The 18,512-nt window shown below is 44.7% G+C and overlaps 1 protein-coding gene and 1 long non-coding RNA gene across 3 annotated transcripts; one reads left to right on the top strand and one right to left on the bottom strand.

Moving 5' to 3' along the window:
• Window positions 1–3,743: 3,743 nt before the first annotated feature.
• Window positions 3,744–18,205, bottom strand: Sftpd (surfactant protein D). 2 transcript variants are annotated; one of them, XM_003466092.4, is made up of 8 exons: window positions 18,054–18,205; window positions 15,948–16,149; window positions 9,019–9,135; window positions 8,666–8,782; window positions 8,234–8,350; window positions 7,399–7,515; window positions 6,724–6,807; window positions 3,744–4,313 (listed from the first exon to the last, which is right to left on the bottom strand). In XM_003466092.4, exons 2-8 carry the CDS (start codon window positions 16,144–16,146, stop codon window positions 3,937–3,939), a joined length of 1,128 nt encoding a protein of 375 aa, XP_003466140.1. In that variant the 5' UTR covers window positions 16,147–16,149; window positions 18,054–18,205; the 3' UTR covers window positions 3,744–3,936. The 2 variants fall into 2 exon arrangements, with proteins under 2 accessions (XP_003466140.1, XP_063089761.1); XM_063233691.1 differs by lacking the exon at window positions 18,054–18,205 and adding an exon at window positions 16,250–16,337.
• LOC134472405 (uncharacterized) lies at window positions 14,032–15,948 on the top strand. Its single transcript, XR_010042209.1, has 3 exons — window positions 14,032–14,103; window positions 14,217–14,342; window positions 15,370–15,948. It is a non-coding gene; the product is annotated as an uncharacterized LOC134472405 (long non-coding RNA).
• Window positions 18,206–18,512: the final 307 nt, after the last annotated feature.

Genomic DNA, 18,512 nt, shown 5'->3' with positions numbered 1-18,512 from the left:
AGAGTCTGATTTTACTTTTTCTCTAAATATTGTCATTTAATAAAGCATTATTAATTCACAAATCATTGCTTTCCTGTAATTTTGGTTATTGTCATATATTTTGAACTTCTATTCTTTATTTTTCTGCATATTGAAATATCATTAATATACTATTTCAACCATGCTAGTTTTATGAAACCTTTTAACACAAGATGGACCAAGTCTATTTTATATATTTTAAGCTATGATTCATTGTTTCCTGACAGCTTTACAACTGCATCATGAAGTCCTCACAGAGTCAATCATGCTCCCTTTTTTTCCGTGAACATGAATAAGGAAGTGCACTAAACTTCTACATTCTTTGGAGATTTGCACCTTCTCACCCACTTTCTGCTTTCCCAGTCTCTCCCTCTATCTGGGGCTGAGCATTTCAGGTTTGCTCAAAACCCCCTGCTTATCTCCTCTCTTTTCAGTGCGGCCCCTCACTCTAGTCCAAGAATGCATTTGTTTGTCCTGAAGTTATGTGGAGCCCTTCAGCCTTGGCCTGGCCCTAGCCACTTACACAAGAAATGAAGTGCTAATCAAATTAAAAAATAAATATGCAGAAGAACTGGCAGCGAGGTCACTGTGCTCCTACCTCAGATCAAAGGGCCTGGTGACATCTTAAAAATACTTTATGCTCATCAGCACCTTGCTCTGACTTCCAAGCAGGAATTAAGGATGCCATTCACATGACTCTTTCAGTTTCTACTCCATTCATTCTACTTACTAAGTACATATACATTGGGATACTTTGCTCAGGCAGGTCCTTAAATCCCTCTTTGTGGCACAAAGGTGGCTCAACTGGCACCAGAGAGCACCTAGAAAATTTTTAAGTGAAGGTCAAAAATGTTAATATTCAAAATATGTCAGTCCAAGACCCCCAGACCTTTTTGTGAGTCCATTTGGATTCAGTTGCCTTCCATGTGATTGCTCTGAGTTCTGAATGTTGGATTCCAGAGCCACTTTATAGCCACTAATCCTCCTGCAGTCACTATGCCTTGGAGGAGAGGGTGCCACAGAAGTAAGCACTTGCTCTTGTCCAGTCCCTCAGAAATGTTACACTCTGCATTTCCATGCCTCTCTCCTTATGGAAGCCTGATAACTGTCATAGGTAACTATAGTGGACAGCAATTGAGTGAGTCTTGGTCTCTGAGCAGCTCGGTGATTGCACAAGCTGTCCTCTAGTTCCTGGTTAGAATCCATCCATTCATTCTTCATCTATATGAATAGAACCTCTGCCGCCCACTGTTGGGAGAAAATTCTACAGCTTACTTCTCTGTTGGGTCAGAAGCATACACAGCTGTGGGATCCACAAAAGCATGACCAGTCATTTCCATCTTTGTATCCAGTGCCTGGATAAATATTTGACATCTAAATTAACAGTTTATTTCCCCTGCTAGCTATGCTTATTTGCTCTAGTACATAAAATGTAGTTAATTTGAAAAGTCAAGTACATCATTAAACTTGAATTAATTTTAATTCATCTGGAAGGTAAGAGTTATTGATGATTCCCTGAATTTATGCAATTCAGTTGTCAATGCTGTATATCAAAACAATTCAGAACAAAAATAGGATCCTACTAGAAAAGAAAACATCAGAAGGCTTTTCAATATGGTATTTGGGCTGGTTTGGTGACAGGAAGGTGGAGAAGCAGAAGGAAATTTGAGAATATGCTATTAAACTGAACAGGGCCTTCATACTTCAACTGCTCAAAAGATTCCTCTTCCAGAAACAGAAGGAAGTCAGCCACTCCCATAGTGGAACCTGGTACTCTGAGGGTCATCATATCCCCAGAATCAGGGTGGACCCTGGCTAATAGGTTGATGGGGGAACTGGACACTGCTTCAGATCCTGGTTGAACTTTATCCACGCATGTGAGTACAGGACAGCCTCTGTTCAAGTTCAAGTTAGGACTTGAACTTCTGCAATATTTGCTTTAGTCCTCTATTTAATCAGACTGGAAATGCAGAGTCCCTTCTTGCCATCATGAGACATGATGCTGGAGGATTTGGAGGGTCTTTTAAAAAGGTTGAGGTCTCAGTATTCCAGACCTACAACACTATGGGAGATTACTCTCTTCATACTTTTTGACTACTCTTTCTTTCCCCTTCAAAAGAAAAAATCTTGGCATAAGTATTGGGGTAGGTGGGTATTGGTCTTGGAGAGGTTCAACCGAGACCACTGCTTTAGGGTACTATGCCCCAAAGCTCAGTTGCTTGGACCAGGGTGAGCCCTGACCTAGAAGACTCATTTCCTTAGCAAGTGAGAGTTCCTTACTTCTGTGTAGTATCTGATGCTGCCTCACTATCCATGAGCAGTAGAGACCCAGGAAGCAGAAAAGGCCAATGTGGAAAGGAGGAAAAGAAGCACAGAGGACCTAGAAGCTGGGGAGATGGCATGGTTTTGCTTTTGATGTTCTGGTACTTCTTGAGCTTGTTCAGAACCATCTATTTGTAGAAAAATGCTTTATGTTTGACTCAAAATACATCCAGTTGCTTCTTCTTACTTGCAACAGAAAGAGGTTTCCTGAGTGTCCCCAAGTGTGGCCTCTATACCTGAGAATTGTTTACCCATTATTGCACAACAGATGTGTATTTCAGAAACTGCCAGTAAGTGGGAACTTTTCCAGTATAGGTGAAATTTCTTAGCAGAGATCCTGCATGTGATCTGGAAATGTGGCTTTCATTTCTGGACATTCTATGTGCCTCAGGACTTCTAGGAAGAGAGGTGGGGTTTGGAGGCCTCTTCTGGAAAGAGCAATCCCCTTTGTCTCTTTGAACAAAGGAGAGAGTGATTTCCTGTCTTGGGAAGAGGAACTTGAGTCCCTTTTGCAAGCCTGTGGTTTACCCAGGTGTCATTCCCATTTCGTGAACACAGGTGTCATTTAAGAAATTTTTTTGTAATACCTTAGTAATGAAATGAACCAAATATTCAGCAGTCTTTGGCCAATATATTTACAGATCCAAAGCACAAGCTTTGGGGTCTGAAAGACCTGTTTGTGACCCATTTCTAAGCGTGCCATTCACTGTGTCCCTGGACAAATCCCCTCCCTTCTCTGTGCCTTGGTTTCAATATTTGGAAAAAGAAGAGGATGAGTTAGCTAGATTATCTGTGAGGCACAGTGAGAAAGAAGGTTCCTGAAACTGCCAGGTAAAAAAAGGGTTGAAGTGACTTGAACCTGGTGAGACACTCTTTGTTCTTAAGTTCCATTAGGTGGCTTTAGAACTGTGAGCTGACACTCCTGTCCCATTGACAAGGCTGCAGAGATGCTAGGCAGAGAGATAAAGAGGAAGCTGTATGCAGCTTCCTAGACTTAGGAGGAAGCAACCACTTACGCTTTCAGCTCTGGGGCTCCATCCTGCAAGAGAGAAGTTTGGTGTTTAGAAAGGGTCCTGAACATGCATCTATATGCAAGAGTCCTCACCTTGTAGACAGAATGTGACACTGGGGAAAGAGCCAGATGTGCTCATCCTGCAGTGAGAGTAAGGACAGCAGAGAGCGAGAGCTGAACCTTGATGCTGCCCCATCCATTGGCCAAGGAGAGTGATGAGGATGAACAGGGGCTGGTGAGTAGTAGCTGGATGATGAGAATCAAGGCAGGCAACAATAGTGCCTCTGAAAACCCAGAGAAGGCAGAGTTTGAAAGAGGAGGGATATTCAGCTGAGTCAGATGCAGCTGAGAATTGGTGAAGGAGGAGGAAAGGAGTCATTGGACTTTGGGATGGGGTAATGGAAACCGACTTTTATTACTTGCAACTGGGAGAACTGGATGACGCCTTCTTTGCTGGGCTTCATTGTGGGAAGGCATCTTGCATTTGCTCCGAGAGGCATCTGCAGCATTCCTTTCCAATGCTTTTCACAGGCATAGATCACCTTTTCACTGGGATGTTGGCACCTCTCTCAGGGGTGGGAGGCTCAGAACTCGCAGACCACGAGGCGTTGCTCTCCACAATTCTTGTCATTCCACTTGCCATTGGTAAACATCTCCACACAATTCTCTACCCCACCAGCATTGTTGGGCTCCCCAGAGACCCAGTTGGAATAGACCAGGGGCTCCCCTGAGGGGTAGACAAATGTGCCCTCTTTCTTGCTGTCTGTCATGCCCAGGAAAGCAGCCTTGTTCTGTGCTGTGATCAGCTCCTGTAAAGCAGCATTCTCTGCCGCAGAGCGTGGGGAGGCCACCTGTCCACCAGCCTTACTGCACATCTCTTGCGCCCCTTCAAAAGTCTTTTCAGAGCCCACTGTCTTGAAGATCTTGTCCCCAACACTCTGGCCATTGGGGAAGAGCTCGGCTGGAAGAAGGAGAGTCAGGTTAAGGCTGGTCAGAGCTCAAGGGTCTGAGATCTCTGCGCTGTGACCCAAGCCTTCTGTGGCAGTGGCAGGGTGTCAGGACATGAGAAAGGATGCAAGCAAGATACAGACTCAGAGAAGCCTCAGTGCCACAGTCATGCAGGCATCAAATGCACAGTTGAGGAGGGCACCTTATCCAGCCTGAATCAAAAGCTTAGAGATGCTCTTTTCTTTTCTGTTTTTTTTTTTTTTTTTTTTTTTTTTTTTTTGTCTTTTTCCTTTTCATCAGTACCAGGGATCGAACTCACGACTGCCTGCTTGCAAGGCAGGCGCTTATGCCGCTGAGCTAAACCCCCAGCCCCAATGCTCTTTTCTTGTGTCAGCCCATATTGTACGCTGGAATTGATTTTTACTATGTAGAATTAAACAGCTTTTCCCAGGGAAATGATTTTCTGGTCTGTGCCCATTTCTGAGTGTACCAAAAAAAAAAAAAAAAAAATGCAGGGACTCCTTTGTCACCCCGTTGCTAAAATGTTGAACTGTAAGAGAGTGTCTGTGCTGTGTGATGGGGGAGTGGGCCTAGGAGAGGACAGGGAGGACATCTGAGGTTGCTATATGTCAATTTCTGCTCAGGTTTAGTCCCAGGTCAGCCTCTTGGTGTGTGTGTGTGTGTGTGTGGCGCTTCCTCCAGTCAGTCTGTCCTGGCAATGCTGGATGCTGGAGTGAGGGTGTCTGACAGGTGCCTCTGTGTGGGGCAGTATAGGAGAGAGCCCTAAAAGGGAATTGGAAGGTCAAATATCAAGGCCTACCCTGGTTATGACTGTCCAGGTGGACAAGACGAAGTAATTTCCCTTTGGACTTTGGGATGGGGTAGGGTTTCCAATTTTTGATCTCTCTAAAGTAAGGTATTGCTTCATGAAAGCATCAGCTGCATAAATGCCAAGCAGCTCTTTATGCCAATCTGTCCCCATCCCTGTGGTTCTGAGTCTACACATGGAAACCCACAGAGAACATTGGGCTATCAAGGCTTCAGAGAGGGCTGTGTTCCTTGACTCAGGCTGGCAGGGTTCAGGTTACACCCTGATTCACTGTCTATCTCTGAGCATTTTTAACAAAAACATGAGGGAAGATTTGCTGTGGGCTCAGAATCAAACCCAGAGAGCCCTGAGCAAGGTCAATACAAGATCTGTGCATCTTCACTGGGTTCATGCTGCCTTAGGTAGGTATACACATGCCATATAAATGTGCCCATGAGTCCTTATTTGAAAAACTAGACCATGGCAATGACCTTGAAAAGTAGGATACAAATAATTCATGCTTAGCATTCCAGTGATGGAACACTCTGCAAAAAGTGTTTAAGCTCTTTCTGGATGTGTGTGTCTGTGGATGTGTGTCTAGATATACATTTGAGCCCATATATGTAGATTGATGTGGAATGAAGGGTGATATTTAAGTGCACCTACATGCATGTTTTGTGTTTCTATCAGTGTGCCTATACAAATGAATGCATCTATGAATGTGTTTGTAGAAGGAGGGAGAAATGCCAAATGACTGAAACTCATCTGAGTTTGGAAACCTAGAAGTCAATCCTACCTGAGTGAGCCCCTTCATGCTCTACTTGGTCAGAAAACTTCTTTTTCTAATTTAGAAAGGCATGGAGTCAAAACCTATGTTAGGAAGACAGAAGAAGAGGAGGGGCAGCTGGGAACTGAGGTGGATTCCAAAAGTCACAGGGAACTAAGGGGTGTAGTCTTGGATGTTTGGGGCACCTAGGATTGCAGGGTGAGGGCAGGACCTCTGCTCCACATGTCTCAGAGCTACAGGCAGAGCCATCACAGCTGGAGCCCAGAGGTGGTATGGTCCCTGCTTGGCTCAGGAGCACTTGGAAAGGAGATGCACACTGGCCACACACCAAGGCTAGATCCCACCTGCATTGTCCCTTAGAATAGCACTTGGATTCAGTGCTTCCTTGGGCTGCAGTGTCATCTATGGCCCCCTACACTTGGCCCCTAGGAGTGCGACACACATCCTCTTATGTGGTGCAGAGACCAGCACAGGGCATGCACAGGGGTAAGGGGCAGGTCCGCAGAACCACCTCAGGGCACAGAAGCCAGGAGAGTGCTCAGATACCTGGTCACTTTGAGAGTATTCCTGCCAGCCTGGTGAGCCTCTAACAAGGCCATACCCACTTACATGTGTTTGGATCTACTTCTAATTCTTGGAGAACATGGCCTCCCTGCTCCAGCCCAGCCTTTGTTTCAACCGCACTCCTAGCTCCAGATATGTCCCTGTTCATCCCTCTTGGAGATCTAGGGCGAGGCTCACTCTCAGGCCTAGCCAAAGCTTTTACCCCAGCTCAACCCCACCCCAAGACCCAGATCAGTTAGGGCTGATAGTGGTCCAGGAGCTCACCTTTCTTGTAGCGAGAGAAGGCAGCTTGGAGGCTCTGTAACTGTCCCCTCAAATCCTCTACCTGCTGCTTCAGAGCAGTGATGTCTGCAAAGGAGGGAAATGTCAGGTGAAGGTTTGTCCAGCACAGTCTGGGAATGACCCAGAGCCTGGGTCTTGGGGAATGGTGTCCAGTTGCAGGTGGATAGTGGGAGTGATTGTGGGGAGCTGGGCTGCAGCTCCCAGTAAGGCAGCATCTGTTAATCTAGGGGGCCTCTGTGTACAGGGATTTCTTAGGGTTCTGTTATGGACAAACTGAGCCATGAGCCTCACTGACTCAATCCAGATGCTACTGTCATTCTAAATTCTGGGAATATAATAATGGCATCCCCGTTCTTCCATGTGTGGGTGGGGAGTGAGAATATACAGTCCTCCTGTGTTGCCCATCCACAGGCTCATTGGATGCTCAACACCATCGCATGAGCTGGGAGGGTGGCTGCTGCTTTTTCAGGTTGATTGAGGAAACTGCCTAGATTTGCTCTTTTACTTGCACAGCTAAGACCAAAGCCTGATTCTGCCCTCCAGCCCTCTAGCCTTTCTCCAGTCCCATCCCAGAGGAGGAGAATCCTGAGCTGAGAGGGCTCCTCCTCTCATGCCATTCCCAAGTAAAGTTCCTTGAGCCAGGAGCCACTGCCTTACCTGGAAGCCCACTTTCACCCTTGGCTCCTTTGTCTCCAGGGGCACCTCTGTCGCCCTTCAGTCCTGGGGGTCCCCTGGCACCCACAGGTCCTTGTGGACCCACAGCTCCAGCAGACCCTGGGATCCAAGAAGAGCAGGGTAAACTAGTCAGCCACTTTGCAGAATTTTCACCTTCTCTGTAGTAGACACCCTGTCCTTATTACCCAGCAGTACAACCTTCCCACACACAGACTAAGTTTCAGAACACAGCAGTCTGTCTCTTCCTCCTCCATGCACAGCTGTCCCTGTCATTGGCAACTGACTTCCTTGGATACAAAGTAACACTGCCCCCTCCCTGCAGATGGTTCCTAGAGCCTAGAGCTGCATCCTCTGTGGATACAGACTCTGTTATGATTTATATCTAGATGCCCTCAACAGCCTCATGCACTCAAGGTGGAGCTTCTCAGTAGGGGTTTATAGCTGGCATGCTTGTTAGGAGGCGAAGTCTGGTTAAAAGAGGTGGGACACTGAGAGTGTGGCCTGGAAGGGTCTGTTTTCCTTGCTGGCTCCTCCCTTCACTCCCTGTTATCTGGTTGCCATGCCATAAGCATCTTCCTCTGCCATCCCTTCTATCATGCCACTCTGCCTTGGAGCCAGCCAACTATGGATTAGAACTACAAACTGTAAACTAAATAAACCTTTCCTCCTTAGAGTTGTGGGTGTTGGTACTGTGTATCGGTAACAAGAAAAATTACTGAGGCCTGAATGAATGGCAGTATCAGCTCTGGCATCATGTGGTTGGGCTGCGGGATCCAACTGGTCCTCACAAACTGGACCAGATCCCCCCATCACTCACCTGCTGCCCCAGCACTTCCAGGGGCTCCGAGTTCACCAGGGGCACCTTTCTCCCCCTTAGCGCCCATGGGGCCTCTTGCTCCTGTGGAGCCCTGCATGCCTGGGGCACCTACTTCTCCTGAGGAACAAACAAATAGGGATGAATGCTGTGGAGAGTGCTCTCAGCAAGTGTCATCTCCCCTGTAGTAGAGCTTTTAACCCACACCCCAGAGTTAGAGAGGGACCCTTACTGCTTGGGATTGCTCTGTGCAAGTTAAGAGTAAGATAGTGCCAACATCGGGAATGTGGGCAGGAGCACATGGAAAAGCCTTCCTGACAGAGATGGTCTGGGCTCCTTCTGGTGTTCTGAGTATGCTTCATGTTACAGCATAGATCATACTGTTATTTCTTCCTCTTTTCTTGTTCCAAGATCAGCCACAACACATTTACCTACCTTTGGGTCCAGCCTCTCCTTTGAGGCCAGGTTTGCCTTGAGGTCCTATGTTTCCTTGCTTTCCAGGGGGACCATCTTTTCCCACTGGACCAGGCGCACCTGGAAGTCCTGGAGGTCCTGGGGGAAAAGACCATCTTAGTCAGTGACACTGAGCCTTCTTGGCAGTGGGGATGCCTAGAATGAGAGGCAAAGAGGCACCCACGACCGGCCTAGTCCATCCTGAGATAGCCCAGTGCTGCCTTCAGAACAGCTGTCTTCCTTTTTTCTGGGTTGGACCCCATGATGGCTACTGGATTATCCTACTGGCAGAAGCACTGCTTGGAGACTTTTAAATTATATGCCTTGTTGCTCACCACTTGGTCCAACATCACCCTTTGGTCCAGGCTCCCCAGCAGAGCCATTGTCCCCTTTAGGCCCAACTGGGCCAGCTATTCCAGGCATCCCTGCTGGCCCTGTAGCTCCAGGAACACCTGTAAGCAGAAAAAACAAAGGAATGTAAAGTTGGTCCAAGGCTCAGGAGGGGTGTCTAAAAAAGAGTCAAGCCCTGGCATTCATTCAGTGCTCAGAAGAGCATGGACCTCTGCGGGCACACATCTTGGTCCAGCGGTAAACCAGAAAACAGATGTCTGTATACTCATTTTGAGGAAAAAGGCTTTCCAGAGACGTGTTTCTTCCCCTGACAAGAAGGCAATTTTCCAGTATTTACCTGTGTCCATGGAGTTCTCGCTTTTTATACAAATACATGGAGAATCAATAGTTATATCAGAAATGGAACAAACACTCATTATTTGCCCATTTTAACATTTATTTGTTTATGAAGAACCCTAAAAGTACAGAAAACAAAAGTATAAATTGACAAATGGGATGACATAAAGTGAAAAAGCTACATAGTAAAGGAAACCATTAGTAGAGTGAAGAACAACCTATTGAATGGCAGAATGTATCTGCCAGCTCTCCATCTGACAAAGGGTTAGTATCTAGAATTTACATGGACTTCAAAACATTTAATAATAAGAAAACAAAGAGTCCAATTTAAAAATAGGCAAATGGTCTGAACAAATATTTCTCTAAAGAATACAAATGGTCAAGGAATATGAAAAAGATTGCTCCATATCCTTAGCCATCAGGTAAAAACAAATCAAAACTACAATGAGATTACCACGGTTCTAATTTTATCAAAACAAAACAAAACAACAAATGTTATTGGGAATGTGGAGAAAAAGAACTCTTTCTCACCACTGGTAAGAATGTAAATTAGTACAGCCATTGTGGAGAACAGTATGGACAGTCTTCAAAAAACTAAAAATAAGTTTACTGTGGATTCCAACTATCCTATTTCTGAGTGTATATGCAAAGAAAATGAAATTATACCCCAAAGATATGCCTGCACCTCCATGTGCCTATCAGCAGACAAATGAATACAGAAATGTGCCATATATACATGAGGAGTACTATTCAGCCTTGTTACACTGCTAAACAGATGGAATTGGGACATAATATTTTAGGTGAAATAATCCAGATTCAGAAAGACAAATATCATCTCACACGTGGGAGTTAATAAATGTTGACCTAAATGTAGAATAGAGATTCTTGAAGATTAGAAAGGGTGTGTATGGGGTGAAGAGAAGTTGGATTTGATCAACTATATAGTGCACACTATGTACATGTCTGGAAATATCACACTGAATCTCGTTAATATATACAACTAACATGTATTAATCAAAGCTTAAAAACCATCTATAAACATTTACTCTGTGATTAGCACTGGGCTGCATGTGACTACTAGGCTCCAGCACTGGTCCATAAGTGATTAATAATATTTCGTGAAAGGGGGCAACAGGTGAGACAATGTGGGAGGAGTTCTCCCCCAGAACTCCAAAGAGGGACAGATCCATGCCCCACATCCAGCTGTGCACAGAGCTGAGGACATAGATGCCCAAGCTCAGCCTCAGCATCACTTGGGTCCATGGCTAGGCTGACAGCAGCATAGTAGGCTAAAGAAAACAGCCACAGAAGGGGTGGGTTGAGGCCACCAGTCCCTGCTACATGGACTCTGGTGGTTGTGAGAGCTCCCAAGTGGAAGAAGGTCTTCCCCCTCAAGAGCAGCACATGTGTTCTGCAACTGTTAATCTTGATATGTCATCCTGAATGGATTAAGTTATGCTTAGCAAATTAGTAAAGTACATGGGTGTGTGGAGGTGGGTCATGGAGGTGTGGCCTCAGGTACCATTTCTGGTCCCTCCTCTCTGACACTGTTCCTCTGCTCTGCTTCCAGGCTGTCACAAATTAAGCATTTTTGCTCCATCCCACCATTTCACCATCATGTTCCTGCCTTGGAGACAGTCAACCATGTTCTGAATCCTTTGAAATCATCAAATTGAGTCAAATTAAATCTTTCCACCTTTAAGTAGGTGTTGGGTATTATGTTCCAACAACATGAAAATTGACTAGTACACTGCCTAAAGCACTAATTTTACATTCCAGGATTCCCCAGTCACCTAGTCCTGTACCCTAGGACCACCTGAGGCGAAACATTATGATCTGGCACTTTAGTCAGTCTTGAACTTCCTCTTCCCTTCAATCTTTCATTCTTTGTTGGGAGCCATTGAAGCTGGAAATTTACCACATGGGCAAGGCTGGAGCATGACCATTCCAAGAACAAAGAGCACCTGGCTAAGCCACCTGAAGAATCTACTTCAGCCCAGAAAACACCTACCCCCAAGACAATCTGAACAGTGGGTTTCTAGGACAACAGGGTATCATGTGACATTATAAAAGTATAAATTGTTATAAGCTAAAAAAACTCAAAATGTGCTTTACTTATTATAACTTGTTATCTCCCTGTAAAACTTGTGTAATTGCCTTGTTACAAGGTGCAACCTTGTAACATACCCACCATGCAACCCTCTCCGTGCTTCCCTGGTTCCTGTAACTGTTTGTTCCACCTCCCTGTTTCCCTTTTTGGGGATAAACTGATTCTAATACCCTGACCCTGACCCTGGTGGCTTGCTACTTTATAACTCCCTGCAGCCCCTGGCTGGGGCACACACTTCCCTGGCTGCTTTTCTGGGACAGTGTCACCGCTGAGCTCAGCTAATAAAGTGCTTCTTTTTTAATTTTTGGAGTCCGTCATTTTTCTGCCCGTATCATAAATAAACATCCTTGCAGTGGGGAGTCAGTACCTTTCCTCCCATCAGGAGGATACTGGCTCCACCTGACCCCAGCTTTGTGTCTTCTTATTTTTCTCATCCTCTCACAGCCCTTAACTCCAGAACTTCAGGAGTCGCTTGGGTCGCGGTAATTCTTTCACTTATTCTTCAAATATTTATCAATCTTCTACCATGTACTGGCTGCTGTCTAAATTTTGGTGTAGCAGTGGACAAAACAGACAAAAAATGATTCTTTGTCCTGTCAACCCTACAGCAAATAAAACAAACAATTGAAAATTAAAAAGTATGACACATGGCATGTTAAGTTATAATAAGCTCCGCAGAGATCAAATAATGTGTAGGAAGTGTTGGGGACAGTGATATCTGTTTTAAGTAGGGTGGTTGTGGAACTCTTCTTTTGGAAATTGGTCATTTTTTGTCTGGGGAAGAGTCAGAAGTTCCGTTGTGCCAAATCTGGTGAATAATATAGATAGGGTTTTTTTTTTTTTTGTTTTTTTTTTTGTTTTTTTTTTTTTACAGAACTGTTGTTATATTGGAAGGCACTTAGCAGCATTCACCATTATTGATCACTCTCATAAAGACACTAGTGAAACAAAGTGTCCAATAGAAGTGAATGACAAAAGGTGGACAGGAAACCTTCCCAGTAGAAGGAATATCTATGAGAAGATCAAATGACAAAACCCAGGAGAGAGGGGTTTTGTATGTTTAAGGACCAGTGAGAAACCAGTGTGGCTGAGTCAGGTGGATGTGGGAGTCAAGGGGTTGAGAGCAGAGAAGTAAGCAGGGGTAGAGAGTGGTCTTGGGGAATCTCACAGGCTGTCGCAAGGTGTTGGTTTACTCGGAGGGAGATGAGTATCCTTAGAAGGACTCTTGGAGAATCTTTCTGGGCAGGAATGACTGAGGTGCTGAATGATGAGGGAACTGTCCCTGCCTGGGCCTTACTTGCTCTCCATGGTGAGTCTGTGAGCTTTCTGAGGTACCCCAGCTGCATCCTCCATCCCTGATCAAGGATCTCTCTTCTTATGCCTTAACTCTCAGCAATTTCTGGGGTCCACAGATTTCAAAGTCTACAGAGGAAATTTTTACAAGTGCAGACTTTGGGTGACACAGACCTACATCCAAGCTCCCAAGGACATTCTCAGACACGTGATTAAAGTGACTGGAAGTGACAAACCAGAGTGGACCATACTTCCTGCCCAACTGTGTACTGTTCTCTGACCAAACAGTGACCCAAAGCTGGGTTTGGAATGAGCAGGGACAAAGTACCTGCTTAGCAAATGGAGATCTCTTCTATGCTCCTTGCAGAAAGCTGCCCAGGATTCAATCCCCACCCTCTCTGTGAGCAGAGAAAACTGGAAATTTCAGAGTGGGTTGGTTAATTGAGTCCAATCCTTCTAAGATCATTCCTGGGCAGCCATGTCCAAGTCCAGCTCATTCATACCGGGAGCTCTTTTAATCCCTACTGGAAAGACAAATACCTTTCTCTTGGTCGACCAGGGCTTATTCTTTCTTTTTTTCTTTCTTAAGTGTCACTAGTTTGCTTCCTCTCCACTCAAAATGAAAACTCCCAAAAGATAAAGACTATTTGATTTCTTCAAAGCTTGGCCAGAACCACCCTTGATTCACTGATCCACAAGACTTGGATCCTCTCCCAGGGCAAGCATAATGTTTCCTGGGACAATTCGCTTATTGTCCGTAGTTTGTTTTGCAGTGTTTAAGGGAAAACTGATTCAACAGTAGGCAGGTGATAAGGAGAAGAAAGGGCTAATCTCCAAAGTCTGAGGTGTTGATTATATAGAGTTTGTCTTATTTATAGGGTGGTAAACAGAAGTTACAAGAGATAGGCTTTCACTGAAGGTTATGGTACAGCGGGTATTTTGTAGTGAGCATAGATGTATGTAGTAAAGTTGCTTTTAGCATATTTATAGAAGTTTCAGTTTGATGACAAATCATATGATTTAGCTGAGTTCAATGGCAGAGAATGGAATACCTACAGTGAGGTCAGGATTTCTGCTTCAGCAGTACCAGGGCTTAAACCCAGGGTCCTGTACATGACAGGGTAGATGTTCTATAACTGAGATATATCTCCACACTCAACCCCCCCTTTTCTGAAACAGGATCTTGCTCAATTGCCCAAAGTGGCATCAAACTTGCAACTTTCCTTCTCAGTCTCCTGAATAGCTGGGCTTATAAGTATGAGCCACCACTGGTGGCTGACAATTCCCTTATTTACTAGCACCCCTGGGAACCTCGGAATTGGTTTAGCAGGTAGGTGAAACTTTACTCTGAAGATGAATTTAAAAAAGATTTGGGTCAGTTATTTGTCTCTGGGTGGCAAATATTATTTTGGTTTCCTTGACAACATGTGCCTTGTCCCACAGGATCCTAAATTGGAGATGAAGTTGTAGTGAAGTCCACATCTGTCTAACTCAGAATTCCATGCCCTTTTAACCTTCCAGAATGGTTGTTACTTTGTGTCAAGTTGAGAAGTCCAGAAGCTTCACTAAGTAAGTCATCAGTTCTACATTCTGGGGTGCAAATGATGGGCCTTTATCACTGTAGGATGTTGTTCATTGTGTCAGTTTGAAAAGTTTAAAGTTTAACTAAGTGACTCAGCAGGGGCCCAGGGTCCTCACTTTGTAAATATCCTGAGTCTGTGCAGGAAGAGGGCATAGAGATAGGGTCAGTGCTACATTCATCCTAGAATGAGGAGCCTGCTTACAATTTAAGGGAAGAAAAAAGGCTTGCTCTTTCTCCTTTTTGGTTTTGTTGCTTTTGCTGTTTTCCACTGTCATGAACTGTTGTCCTTCTGCCATGCCACCCTGCCTTGGAGCGAGCTGATATGGACTGAAACCTCCACAAATTGTGAGCTAAACAAATCTTTTAACTTTAACTTTGAGTGTTGGTATTTTGATCCAGTAAAGAGAAAAAAGTAAGACAATAATACTTTTCTTATTTGGCAAAGGAGATTAGTAAATTCCTTGTAAGGCTCTTGGTAGAAGTACATGAACTACTCAAGTGAATATCCATGCATAGGGATGTACAAAGAAACTGAGGTCCCTCTCTCACCTTGTGAAGTTTTTATTATTATTATTTTTCACCTTGTGAAGTTTTAAGGAAAATTCTTTTGATTTGGTCTGTGTGGGGGCCATAGAGCCTCTTTCCTTCCTATTGTCCTTGGAACAAGTTTAAGTATTAAAAATGTTTGACATCCTGTACAGGCAACATTTAATCAAAATGAACAACTGCTAACTTCCAGACCAGGGCCCCAAAAGCCTCCCAGTGTAATACTTTACTCATTACTTATCCTTTCTTGAGGGTCAAGAGAACCCAGGGATCCCAGGGGAGGTGTTGGGTTGTTTGGATAATTGGGGAGAATTAGGTTGGGTGTTCAAGATTGACATATAGGTGTCATTAAAATATGTTAATGTTTAAATTTAAAAATTATTACAGTAAAGGACACATTGCCATTAATCACCCTCAAAGTACCTTCTCACTTCAAACAAATTTATTCCATTGTTCTTGCCCCCAAAGGCCTCTTTTGTGAGTGTCCTAACCAAGAGTGATCAAAAAATAGTGACTGCTGTTGCTGACTGATGTCCAACAGAGAGACAATCACCTACCACATTCGCCAGATCAGGCACCATGCAACTTCTGACTCTGCTCCATGGCCAAAACAAATGTGAGATAGACAATTGTTGAATAAATCCAGGGCATCAAGGCAGCTGTGATAGCACAGCTAATGACATTCATGAAAGAGGACTTCCAAAAGTGCTTCACAAAGAGGTAAAAATGATGGGTAAGTATGTTTGGAGCAGGAGGAAGTTTTTTTCATGGAGGATTAATCACAGTGTGACTTTAACTGTAGTAAACTGAAACAATTCGTTTAGACATTCATCATGTGTTTCTATCATATCTTGTACATTTGCCAGCTAGTAGAGGAGTTTTGTTTTTTTTTTTTTTTTTTTGTGGAATGAACAGTGAGGAGAAACTCACTCCCTGGGGTAAAAGAAGCCTATCACAAAATCTTTCATCACTGAGTACCCAGACGCAGATTGCTTATCATTCAAGGTCTCTCTCCCCACCAGATAAGTCCCTGGTCCCCACTTTACCTGGTTCACCCTTCTCACCACGGGGGCCTTCTCTCCCATCCCGGCCATCGCGGCCAGGCAAGCCATTCTCCGCAGGACTGCATATGACCAGAGTGCAGGCATTGGCCAGTGTTCTAGGCTGGTAGCTCTTCATTACGGCTCCCAGGTTCCCCTGGGGCTGTGTGAGCAGATACAGCAAGGAAAGAAGGGGAAGCAGCATGGCCTGGGGAGAAGGATAGAAAGAGAAAGGTCATGTTGTTGGTTTGGAGAAAATAGGATAGGGCTTGACCTAATTTGTTTTGATTAGAAATCTCCCTTTCTACCTTCTTCTTCTTGCTGTGCGACTTAGAGGAAAAAGCATTCAAAAACAATTCAGGGAGATGGGTATATAACCTGATCTTGGAGGATATAAATTCTGTTTGAACTGTGATGTGGGTGTCTGGGCACAGCAGTGACCATCTGTTCTTAGAGGCCCATAAAATTGTGGCTGTGATATAATGTTCTCTCTAAGGCCACCTGTCACATAAAGAAGGATCCATTGGGCAGGACCCTTTCCCGTTCTAGGCCTCCTTTTCCTTGCATATGCTATTGAGGCAGTTGGATCATCTAAGACCAGGAAAATCTGTTTCCTCTTCCTTGCTGCGATGAGTAGGTTTGCATTGGAGTCTACATGCTGGTCTGAAAATGAGCCTGAATTCTGACTACTTTATGATGTTTGTCCCTAGCTCCATCCAGGAGTGTGGCTGCTTGTATACCAAGTGATTAGCATCCCTGAACCAAGCACTGATTCCACAGAGAAAGTGATAGAGGGAGCCCAGGTGAGGCATTTCAGAGATACTAAATTAGCATCTGGAGGAACCAGACACATAGAGGACTGCCCAGACCATGTGAGAGAGAATAGAGGAGGGGTGCACAGGGGAAGAGGGTGGTGTCACATGGTTGGTTTTGGGGGTAAGCAAGAGAAACCATCCATAAGGCATCTAGGGTGGTATGGGAGCTGGGTCAACCCTACATTGCACATCTTGTTAGATTTTCATCACTGTGACAAGTACCTGAGACAACCAACTTAAAAGAAGGAAAAGTTTATTTTAGTTCATAGTTTCAGAGGTTTCAGTCCATGGTTACCTGGAACAGTGGCAAGACAGTGCATCATAGCAAAAGCATATGTCAGAGGAGCCCTATGCATCTTATAACAGCCAGGAAGCAAAGAGACAGAAGAGGGCCTGGGGTTCCAATATCCCCTTCAAAGACATGGCCCCAAAGATCCAGCTTCCTTTCATTAGACCACCTCTGTTAAAGGTTGCATTATTGTCCCAAGGCTTGGAACAAAGCCTTCAACACATGGGCCTTTGGGAACACTTAAGATCCATACCACAGCAACATTTTTTCAAAGAAAGAAACTGAAATTAGGAGACTGGAAAGAGCCAGTGGGAGCCACTGAGGCATTGAAGCCAGAAGCCCTGTGAAAAGGTGAAGCACTTCAGCATGCTGACAGGGGTGGTGGAGGACAGGTGCTGTTGACCAGAGAAATTCCTCCCTCTCCAGCTGCTGGCAACTCTGAGCTGTAGATAGCACTTATTTTTCACTTAACTTTTTTCAGTTTTGACTTCATAAGTTTCTTGGGTATCCTAAGGGTCTTTAGAAATACCTGGGTGAACTCAGAATCTAGTAGTAGATTTCATTGCCCTCATTCTGGCAGAGATTTAGTCCTGAGCACTGAAGACCAGACTCATGCCAGAGCAAGGCTGATGTCCCTTGGTCTGCATCAGCTGAACTCTGGGTTCCTTTGATTCTGGGGACTAAGAAAAATCATAGGCATTTCTACTCATAAACTGAAGTATTTCCACACAGTAGCATCTGAGGTCTTAGGAGTGTCACAGCATACTTGTCCCCTCTAACTCAACTCAGGAAGCAAACCTGAACCATAGAAGCTGAATCAAGGGCAGAAGAGCATCTTCTTACCCCACTATGACCCCCACCTCCCACATCCATGACTCCTGCACTAGAGCCTTGAACCAGAACCCAGACCAGTGCTTCTTCCATACCAGTAGGATAAACAGCCCTGATGGCAGGGGACAGTCACAGAACAAGGGGAAAATAGAATAAGGAATGGACAGAGATACTCACAGTTCCCTTCCTCTAGAGTCCCAGGAGCTCCTGGCAAATGATTCTTGGCTTAGCAGGCACTCCATATTTATGTCTGCCCTGTAACCTGAGCCATTCAGTCCCAGTTTCCTGAGAACTCCTTTAAAGAAGTGTAACAATTTTCTTCCTTGTTGACTCATACTTATCCCACCTGCTCTCTGGACAACTGCCACTGTTATATGTGGTTACCAGTCACATTGTGCTTACTTGTCACCTTAGAGTTCATGAATGCTCTCCATCCATTATCACATCTGCACCTTCCCTGCAGACCTGTGAGTTAAGTGGCATCACCACATCTGTGCTTTCTGAATAGCCAGGACTCTGGGTCCAGGGACCAGGACATTGCACAATGGCTTATGATTGCAAAAACAACTCATGTCTGCATATCTTGAGATCTAGGACCCTACTGTATCCACTTGTCTTTTCATCTCAAAAGCAACT

This window comes from Cavia porcellus, unplaced genomic scaffold (assembly GCF_034190915.1).
Source record: "Cavia porcellus strain 051 isolate PalLab524CR breed Dunkin Hartley unplaced genomic scaffold, mCavPor4.1 scaffold_23, whole genome shotgun sequence".
Classification (NCBI taxonomy): domain Eukaryota; kingdom Metazoa; phylum Chordata; class Mammalia; order Rodentia; family Caviidae; genus Cavia; species Cavia porcellus.
Note: the sequence above shows the minus strand (reverse complement) of the source record. Positions and strands in the feature narration are given on the sequence as shown.